Source organism: Balaenoptera acutorostrata, chromosome 8, assembly GCF_949987535.1.
Source record: "Balaenoptera acutorostrata chromosome 8, mBalAcu1.1, whole genome shotgun sequence".
In the NCBI taxonomy this organism is placed as follows: Eukaryota; Metazoa; Chordata; class Mammalia; order Artiodactyla; family Balaenopteridae; genus Balaenoptera; species Balaenoptera acutorostrata.
This window is the reverse complement of record NC_080071.1, coordinates 66,759,567-66,770,696: the sequence shown is the minus strand read 5'-3', so window position 1 is coordinate 66,770,696 and position 11,130 is coordinate 66,759,567. Positions and strand designations below refer to the sequence as shown.

The following is an 11,130-nucleotide window of genomic DNA, read 5'->3' as shown; positions in this document are numbered from 1 at the left end:
CACGCCAGTCAGAATGGTCAACATTAAAAAGTCTACGAATAATAAATGCTGGAGAGGGTGTGGAGAAAAGGGAACACTCTTGCACTGTTGGTGGGAATGTAAATTGGTGCAGCCACTATGGAGAACAGTATGGAAGTTCCTTAAAAAACTAAAAATAGAACTACCATACGACCCAGCAATCCCACTACTGGGCATATACCCTGAGAAAACCATAATTCAAAAAGAGTCATGTACCAAAATGTTCATTGCAGCTCTATTTACAATAGCCAGGACTTGGAAGCAACCTAAGTGTCCATCATCGGATGAATGGATAAAGAAGATGTGGCACATATCTACAATGGAATATTACTCAGCCATAAAAAGAAATGAAATGGAGGTATTTGTAGTGAGGTGGATGGAGTTAGAGTCTGTCATACAGAGTGAAGTAAGTCAGAAAGAGAAAAACAAATACAGTATGCTAACACATATATATGGAATCTAAGGGAAAATAAAGGTCATGAAGAACCTAGTGGCAAGACGGGAATAAAGACACAGACCTACTAGAGAATGGACTTGAGGATATGGGGAGGGGGAGGGGTAAGATGTGACAGGGTGAGAGAGTGTCATGGACATATATACACTACCAAATGTAAAACAGATAGCTAGCGGGAAGCAGCCGCATAGCACAGGGAGATCAGCTCGGTGCTTTGTGACCACCTAGAGGGGTGGGATAGGGAGGGTGGGAGGGAGGGAGATGCAAGAGGGAAGAGATATGGGAACATATGTATATGTATAACTGATTCACTTTGTTATAAAGCAGAAACTAACACACCATTGTAAAGCAATTATACTCCAATAAAGATGTTTAAAAAAGTAAATAAATAAAATAAATAAATAAATAAATAAATAAGTGTGATATTCAAAAAAAAAAAAAAAAAGGGCAGAAGACCTTAATAGACAGTTCTCCAAAGAAGACATACAGGTGGCCAAAAGGCACAGGAAAAGATGCTCAGTATCACTAATTATTACAGAAATGCAATCAAACTGCAATGCAGTATCACGTCACACCAGTCAGAATGGCCAACATTAAAAAGTCTACAAATAATAAATGCTGGAGAGGGTGTGGAGAAAAGGGAACCCTACTACACTATTGGTGGGAATGTAAATTGGTGCAGCCACTATGGAAAACAATATGGAGTTTCCTTAAGAAACTAAAAATAGAGTTACCATATGATCCAGCAATCCCACTCCTGGACATATATCTGGAGAAAACTCTTAACTCGAAAAAGACGTGCACCCCAGTGTTCATTGTAACACTATTTACAATAGCAAAGACATGGAAGCAACTTAAATGTCCATCAACAGATGAATGGATAAAGAAAATGTCTCATATATATATATATATATATATATATGTGTGTGTGTGTGTGTGTATATATATATATATACACACACACACACACATACACACACAATGGAACATTACTCAGCCATAAAAAAATGAATGAAATAATGCCATTTGCAGCAACATAGATGGTCCTAGAGATTATCATACTAAGTGAAGTAAAAGTCAGAGAAAGACAAATATCATATGGTATCGCTTATATGTGGAATCTAAAAAAAAATGAGACAAATGAACTTATTTACAAAACAGAAATAGACTCACAGACATAGAAAGCAAACTTATGGTTACCAAAGGGGAAAGTGGTGGAGGGATAAATTAGGAATTTGAGATTAACAGATACAGACTACTACATATCAAATAGATAAAAAACAAGGACTTACTGTATAACACAGGGAGCTATATTCAATATCTTGCAATAATCTATAATGGAAAAGAATCTGAAAATATATATATACATATGTATGTATATGTATAACTGAATTACTTTGCTGTACACCTGAAACATTGTAAATCAACCACACTTTAATAAAAGAATAAAAATTACAAAAAAAAGAGAGTTCTAGTTTAATGGCAATCCTTGGTAAGTGCTCAATATTTTACTTGATAAAATCAATACACAGGTGTAACTTACAGTCTTAGCTGTCTAATTGGATGCAAACATTATCAAAACCTAGAAGAAAAAATGTGTGTACACAGTTGAGATAAAGAGTCCTAGCAACTGAGGGGTTGTTTGTTCTTTGAAGGAGTAGATTATGCCTTACTTTTTGTTATGTCCCTAGCACATAGCATAGTATCTGTCAGATAATAGGCTCTAAGTAAATGTTTACTCAATTTGTGAATGACTAAACTTTAAGTGAGTCACTTGTTGACTCACTTAAACCTTGGTGAGTCTGAGGGCTTTATTCGTACTTGTTAGTGTAAAGAAATAGTGGTCTAGCCTTGGAATTTGGGGGTGGTTTAGAATGTTTTCAATATTATCAAAATATATACATTCTTATAATTATTATGTTGCAATGACCAATGAGTCCTTTTATAATATAATGGGGCAAAATGAAATTTAAACAGTAAACAACCTAAACCAAGTATCAATATTTGTATGGAATTTTTATTTTACAAAGTGCTTTCAATATGTGATTTCTCTTATCGCCTGAACATTTCTCTAAGGTAGGCAGATATCTTCATTTTAAAGATAGAGAACTTGAACTACAAAGAAAGGTAAGTGATTTACAAAGCCTTGCACAAAAATAGCAATGGAACTGAACTTAACCTCTGGCTCAGCCCATGATGGTTCTCCTAACAGGGAGGTAGCATTAGTATGTGACAATACAGCATTGAATCAAATGAATTAAGTACGCACAATGGCACCTTTGTAAACAGGATGGGAAGGAAATGACCTCTGTGTGTCACAGAGGAGGAAGGAAAGAATGAACATGGGAGAACAGTGCAATATTTTTCAAGAGGGCATGTAGACATCAGAGTACCTTTTTCATCATAACACTATTTGCATATTTAAACCATTCAGCAAAGTGAGATGGATCAGCTTGACCTGTGTCATTTCACTTAAAAACACATTTCTCTGTGGTGTTTTCACTTCCTATGTGTATTTGGCTCCCCCATTAGAGTGGAAACTTCATGAGGGTCAGAGGCTAGACCATACTACAATAAGAGTTCCTAAAGCACTCTCTACCCAGAAGGAATTCATTTATTTTTTTGTGACTGGGCAATATATACATTGGCAACAGTATGCATATGGCTAAGAACATGGGACTTAAAGTCAGATCTGTGTCTGAAACCGTGTTCTCTCAATCACTAGCTGTGTGACTTTGGGCAAGTCATTCCACCTCTGTGAGTCACGCTGTTATCTGTAAAAAGGGGGACAGCGATAAGACTTACTCCATAACTTTGTGGTGAGGATTAAATAACTTAATGCTTGTAAAAACCTAGCAGGATGCTGGGTACCTAACATGGACTCAGTAAATGTTTCACTACTGCAATACACTGAAATTTCAAGCTCAGTGAAGTTCTGGGGCTACATGCTGATCTCTGTAGATGTGGAGAAGAGACATTTGGTTGATTCCCAAAAACAAAGTTAGGTGCTAAGAGAACATTTTAAAAAGTGACCCAAAATATATTTTTAAAACAAACTTTTAATTTATCCCACATGCCGTTTGGAATATAGTAACAGAACAAAGAAAGAAAACATAGAGGCAGTGTGACTATCACTATAAATGATTACAAACAAAATCAGCTTGCAGACACAAGCTCACTGACTAAGAAAACCTTGTGACATGTCAAGGTTTACAAAAGAGTGAAGACTTGAGATTTGGCTGGTCACAGAGGGGACATTCAAAAAGAGGAATATGTGCAATATTCTTTTTTGAGTAATTTTCCTTATTCCTAGAAAAAAACAAGTTTCTCACACATTTATTATTTTAACAAAGTCCAGCCAGCTTATTTTCCAGTGTGTACTTGTTCCCAGATCTTTAATCTTTCAACGTACATTTTCAGATCCTAATTGCTCCGATGCACAGGCTAAATGAATGCAATGATAGAGGTCCCGTAAAGTGAGAAAGAGACTACTAATTTGTTAAAAGGAAAATGACACATACTAAATGATCTCTATCATATTTCGAGTGATATTTATGAGAGAAAACTAGAGTCAAGTAACTGAAACGTTTGTTCTACCCAAAAGTAGCAGAAAAATGAACAATCACAGAGCAAGTACTACAAGTACTACACATCAATTCAAAAGAGAATGTGATGCCAAAATAAGGTAATTATTCCACTGACACTTCTCCTTTTGTGGCTTTAGTATTTACAGGAGCCAATTCATGGAGCCTTAAAAGGCTGTGAACACTCGAACCCTGACTGTTCAGCTCTGGGGCTCAAGCAGAGCGATGCTGGCCAAGCTCCTCTGCCACAGCCAGATGGACCAGCTCCTTAAAGACACAAATGTTGATTCACAGAGCATCCTCGGTTTCTCCTTTGCTTCCTTCGGGGTCTGGGTTAAATTCTAATGGCGTGGATGACTCCTCCATTGGAATCGCATCTCCCTGCTTCCTGTCACTTTCCTTGGTCTCTGCATGGATCAAGTGTGGCAAGCAGTCCTGCTCCGAGTTACTCCAGACGTAGCCGGGTAAAGTCACGTGGCTGTCGGGCTGCCGGCTGGCCGTCTTGGCCGCTTTGCGGGAGATGAGCACCACGCGTGTGCTGGCCGCCATCTGCGACTGGCTGCTGGTGCTGGGCGTCACGGTGGTGAGCACGGAGCCGTATCTGTGGCCGCCGCATGGGGGCGTCCTTTTCCAGTCCAAGGAGAGAGTCCACCGACTCCACATCTTCTTCACCTCAGACTGAACCTAAACCGCAAGGACCATATTGTGCATCAGAAACCATCAGAGACCCTGGAACCTTGTTAGATGGATGTCTGCCTGATTTCAATGATAGTAATAATCACTAAAGTTCCACTGTGCGCCAGGGACTTTATATATACAGTTGACCCTTGAACAACACAGGGCTTAGGGGTGTCTGCCGCATGCCCCTGAAGATCCCCTGTGACTTCTCAATTGGCCTTCTATATCTGGGGTTCTGCATTGGTGGATTCAACCAACCCCAGATGGTGCAGTACTGTAGTACATATTGAAATGCAGCCAATACATATATCTGACTCATGGGAGAGGAAAAGAGGACACGGGGTTGGAGGAGAAAATGGGATAAATAGTGCCAGCTAAGGCTGTGGAAGGGCATGGAAGGTACTCAGCTGGAAATGTAACTGTAACACCATTGCTCTGCACGGGCATACTGAAGGAGGGAAATTGAGAAAAGGATTGGATGGTGAAAAGTGGGTGCTGCAAGGGCATTCGTAGTAGGTTGGGGCTCTTGTTTCCATTCTTGCTGTCGAAGATTCAATTCTGCTATTGCAACTTTCCAGAAGGGAGTTTTTTTGTTTTTGTTTTTGTTTTTTTTTAATTTATGGCTGTGTTGGGTCTTCATTTCTGTGCGAGGGCTTTCTCTAGTTGCAGCAAGTGGGGGCCACTCTTCATCGCGGTGCGCGGGCCTCTCACCATCGCGGCCTCTCTTGTTGAGGAGCACAGGCTCCAGACGTGCAGGCTCAGTAATTGTGGCTCACGGGCCTAGTTGCTCCGCGACATGTGGGATCTTCCTAAACCAGGGCTCGAACCCGTGTCCCCTGCATTGGCAGGCAGATTCTCAACCACTGCACCACCAGGGAAGCCCCAGAAGGGAGCTTTTTGAAAGTTCCATTGGAAGCAGTGGAAACCTGGTAAGCTGATGTCATCTAAAAGATCGGTACCATTCTTTCTCTCCAGCCAACTCCTAAATGAACTGAAATTGTCCCATCACCATCTTGTAGTTTAAAAAATGTCAAAATGTTCTAATGGATTATTCCCAGGGAAAGTTATATTTGAGTTTCTTATAGAACTTGAAATAAAATATAAGTTGAAGCATTGACTGGAATATGAAGTTCACGGTCCTTCCAAGTATCAATCTGCATTCCAGTAAGTTGGGTTTTTGATATCAAGGGTTGCAACTGAATTGATATTGAAAAGTGCTGGAAGAGGAAGAGCTTGGCTTATTTACATGAATTCTTCCTTTCTCAAAATAATTTATGATTAAAATATCTCCCTTCTCTGTGTCCATTCTGTCCTGTAACCCCTGAGGATTCTAAAGAGATTCTGGTCACATTGTGATGGCCATTTACGAGCTTACTCAGAGCTAGACCTGCAGGAGGTATGGGGTTCCTTCAAACTTACCTCTCCATTGCAGTAGCAGTAGATGATAGACACAAAGAAGCCCTGGAGGAGAAAATAGAATGTTTTAATTAATTAATTTTAATTATGAAGATCACAGCACTAAAGTGTCTTGTGCCACAATGCGTACGTTGAAAAACTGGGTTCTTTTTTAATGATTCCTCCAGAAAATTATGCAAATTATCTCTCCTAATATTTTGAAATCCTTAAATATACATGAAATTTGTGAGATCTTTCCTTGGTGTGAACTGAACCAAATAACTAAATAAAACACTCCAAGATACACGAAGAAGTGATTTCTGTTACATTCGTTTCATGTGTTGCCACCCCAGGACCACAGAACATCCCCTAGTTAGTAAGTGACATTTTTACACTGTGAATGCTGGAAACTACAGACACAGGGTCTTATATGGTGAAAACACACAGAAACTTTTTTTTCACTCATTCAAAAATATTTATTGAGTTTATACAGTGTGAAATGCTCAGCATGACAGGGATAAACAATTTAATCAAGACAGACAACGTCCCTATTCTCTTAGGGCTTACATCCTAGAAGGAAATACAGATGGATAAAATATAAACAATAGCCACAGGAGAAAAATGTAAGATGATAAGATAAAGGCCATGCAGGCAAAACAAGTGGTATTGAAAAAGAAGATGGAGAAGATCTATCAAAGGGGGAACTCAATGAAGACCTCCCTGAGGGGGAGACATTTAAGCTGGTTTGAGTGAGAAGAAGAAGCCAGGCCATGTGAATATTAGAGGGAAGAGCATTCCAGGCAAAAGGAACAGCAAGTACAAACCCCTGAGGCAGAAATGAACTTGAGGAACAGAAATTGTGAAAGAGCTAGTGTGGCTCAAACTTAGTGGGCATCAGGGAGCATGGTGTGAGGTGAGGTCACAGCTGGGCAGGATCCCCGCCAGGGAGGGCTGTGCACACCAGGAAATGGCATTTAGATTTTATTCTGACTGCAGTGAGAAGCCTCTGGATATGTTCAGCAGGTCAGTGACATTATCAGATTTAGTTTTAAGATTCTTCAGACTATTGTATGGAGACTAGATTGAAGGCAGGAGGTGACAGCAAAAGAGTAGCAGGAAGAAGAGTTAGGAGGCGCCTGTAGCCTCCACGTGAGGGAGAATGGTATCATGTTTTCAAATGAGATCAAATATAAGGAAGCAACCTCTTCCTCTTGTCTCCCTTTCTCTTTTTTCTTCTCCCCTGCCTATCCCTTCTTTTGCTTTCATTGACTTTCCATACACACACACACACACACACACATGCACACACACACAGAGATTCCTGCTCTGTAGGTGTCACATATTTTACAACAATGTGCTTTCTTGTTTCATAGCCCAAGCTTGTCTGTGAGAAACAGCTCCTGCTGTGGTCAGAGGTTAACCTGACTGACCGCTGCAGGATAGAAATGCGCAGGTGCCAGAAAATAGCCCCTTTCCTGGCCCTTGGGAGACAGGTGCGTGAAAGCCAGAGGGAGGGGCAGAGAAAGGAAAAAAGCAAAATACAGGAATCAAATTACTAGTAGCACTCTCTACCTGAAAGGAGTTGAAAAAGAGCTCACAGTGCATCCGGATCTCCCACCCAAGCCCAGCAAAGGAGTGGGGCAGGCACACGAACACGATGTAATGCACTCCGAAGACCAGCACCAGCACCAGCGTTGATTTGGCGAGTTTCCTGGAAGAGAATGGCAAGCCTTTTAATTAGTCAATGTAGAGTGCCTTTCCATAGAGACAGCTTGCTGGAAAAAATTAAGCTTATTTAGCAGAGCTACCAGGGGCTGACGTTCCCCCATCTCTTTGGATCCACTGCTTCTGCTAGTTTTTTTTTTCTCTCCCTCTTCTTCCTGTCACTTCTATACTAAATCAGGTAGTTTATTCTCACTTCCCATGATTACTATCCCCCAAGTCTCTTTAATCTCATTTCCACTCTTCTTGCTTAAAGGACACTATTTTCATAAAATTGTAAAATGCCTTTTTTTTTTTCTGTCCTAAGTCTTCTTTAACTTCCATGTTTGAGACTTAAAGAGGTACCACCTCCATCCTCAGTAACTGTCTTTTCTTTCACAGGCAGCATTTTGGCTTGTTTTGTTCATTTTAGGACCAACTACTACTCCCTGGTCTCTTCTTACACTTGGATCTTCATTTATCATTTCATATTTTCTTATGAGCTACATGTGGTCAATACCTCTTGCCTTCCCTAAACATTCTCTGTCAAATATTCTATCTCAAATTATCTATAGCTGTAGGTTTGTTTGTTTGTTTGTTTACAAACTAAGCAATGTGACTTTATTTCCTTTAACGGCTTCTTCATACACATTTTCTTGTGTATTTAGAGGAATCCCAGTTTCCAATATAATGGTTGACTCTAACATGGCCCCTAATGATTCCTGACCTTCTGGTATTTACATCCTTGTTAATTCTCTCTGCTTGAGTGTGGGCAGGACTTGGGACTTACTTCTAACCAATCAGTTATGGCCAAGATGGTGGGATGCCGCTTCTGTGACTACGTTGCATGAGAGTGTAACATACATTTTAGTAGCAGACTCTCTCCCTTGTTTGATTCAGTGAAGCAAGTTGTGAGCTGCTCTACTGAGAGGCCCATGTGGCAAGGAGAGGTGGCATCTGACCAACCCAGCAAGAACATAAATCCTGTCAACAATCACGTGAGCTTAAGAGTGGATTTTTCCTCAGTCCAACCAACTGACTTTCCAACCTTCTTCCTTTCCTCACTAGTCTTTCCTTCAGTTTCTTTCTTCCTTTCTCCCTCCCTCCCTTTCTCCCTTTCCCTTTTTCCTTCCTTTCTTTCTTTCTTTCTTTTTCTTTCCTTCTCTCTCTCTCTCTCTCTCTTTCTTTCTTTCCCTACTTACTTTTTTTTTTTTTTTTTTTTTTTGAAAATAAGCTGTCTATTCTGTCTAGGTTTAAAGATAATCCACTCTTTGTTCTCTCCAGAGTTTCTCAAATCTCTTGAGCAACTTTCTACTGAAAGTATAATTTCACATCATTCGGAAATTCTAGAAATTAGTAGCTTTTATTCAGAACTATAGAAATAAGTAGCTTTTATTCAGAATGAGAGAAATAAGTAGCCTTGATTCAGAACTAGAGAAATAATTAGCTTTCAAACACCACTGCACTTTTTCATTTTATGAAGAAGAATGAAAGGCTACTTACATTTTCCATTTTTTATCATCCCTTGACCTTTGTGTTCACCAATGGAATGTGACATGAGACAAGTTATTCTAGTACAGCACAGACCCTTCACTGTAAACACAGGCGTGATTTTAATACTACTACTTGCAGCATATTGAAAATAACTGGAGCTAGCAGCTGACGGTTTGTTCATACTGTGCATCCTATTCTAGACTTCAGTCCATCTGTATCTGTACTCTTTTCTGTCTGACAGTAAATGCTGCCTACACGGTGCACGGGAATGAGTCCACAAAGGACTTAGAGAATGTTTGTGAGAGAAGATCGAAATGTTGACTATGATTTCTTCCTTTCTGCGTCTGCGATAGCATTTCATGACAATGTGAGGCAGAAAGAAATAGATTCTTGTTTGGGGATTACAAAAACTAATCCACATGCACCTGACTAGTGGTGTATATGTTCAGGCGGATAGAAGCCACTTCCAAAATGATCATTGGGAGAAATGGACACATTCTTAAGATAGTTTGATAATGATTATAAATACTTAATTTGTCCTTTTCTTTAGCAAAGACTGAATAACAGATATCCTTCAATCAGTACATTTGAAAGTTCTTAAAAATCAATATTTGGGAGGTACCAATTTGATGGGAAGATTGGAAACAATATAGCAAATACACTTTCTTGATTTTTTCTCAGTTATGACATTATTTTAAGAAGGCAAGTAAAATTGTCTGCCAAGATCATCAACAAGAGATTACATAGTTACATAGGTTACATAGTTAATGGTAAAATCCCAGCTGCTAAGAACAGATTTTTTAAAATATACTTAGAATTTAAGCATATTGGGAAGGTTTGTTGTTATTTATATTTTCCTAAAATATATATACTTTTCTGATAAATAGCACAAGCACAATTAAACCAAACAAAAATACACATTCACAATTTAGCCTCTTAGAGACATTTCAGATCAACTGATATCTGTCCTTTACTCTAAATAGTAACCAAAATATTTCCTCTGATGGATGTCTGTCCTGGAATTACCTGTATTGTTTTCTTGTGTCATGCCCGACTGCATTCGTCTCCCAAATTTTGGTAGCCAGAACTCTAACGGTATTCAGAAACAGAATAAAATTCAGCTGAAAGAGAAGGTAATATTACAAAGAATTATTAAGTTAGTCTTCAAGTTGTTTGTAAAAATTTACATAAATTGAACTTCTTTGTATTCGAAGACTGAAAATTACCCATTCTGTAAATGTGAATGAGGAAATCTGAGGTAAGATATTGGAAAGATAGGGATTCTTGATTTGCCCTCATGAAAACACAAGGAGATAAAATTTCAAAAGCACTAGAAACTAGAAATACCAGAGGATAATCTGCCAGAATCCATGGGGAATTTCCAAACCAAAGTTCAGATGAAGTTCTGTGGCAGACTTGCTGGATAAAGGATAATAGTTATTATACAAATGTAATTGACAGCCCTTTTTGAAATGAATTCCCAGCTTATGTATCTATTTTAGGGAGAAGAATAATAGGGTTGCTTTGGGGATGCTGTCTCTCTTATGATATATGAAAAGCACTGGGTGAAGTATACAAGGTTAAAAAAAAAAGCCAGGTAAGATGCTGTATAAGAAAAAGTCCCAGTGTAGGATATTAAATTGAGGTGTGGGCACCACCAGACAATCACGTTCTTTAAAAAGGGGGGAGGGACGGGAAAGTATTGGTGGGATAAGACATTTTATGTCCAAGGGCCTCAAGGATCAGTGAAGAGGTCCAAAATGAAGAGGAAGAAAAGATCTCCAGGTCAGGGGTCATAAGGAGGTA

General features: G+C 39.2%; 1 protein-coding gene across 1 annotated transcript in view; it reads right to left on the bottom strand.

Moving 5' to 3' along the window:
* Positions 1-4,314: 4,314 nt before the first annotated feature.
* PTH2R (parathyroid hormone 2 receptor) overlaps positions 4,315-11,130 on the bottom strand; it is a 108,992-nt gene continuing 102,176 nt past the window's right edge. The window contains exons 10-13 of the mRNA XM_007187830.2: positions 10,351-10,445; positions 7,702-7,840; positions 6,154-6,195; positions 4,315-4,740 (exon numbers count right to left, since the gene is read on the bottom strand). Coding sequence (XP_007187892.2) covers positions 4,345-4,740; positions 6,154-6,195; positions 7,702-7,840; positions 10,351-10,445 — 672 coding nt within the window. The 3' untranslated portion in view covers positions 4,315-4,344. The remainder of the gene's footprint in view (positions 4,741-6,153; positions 6,196-7,701; positions 7,841-10,350; positions 10,446-11,130) is intronic.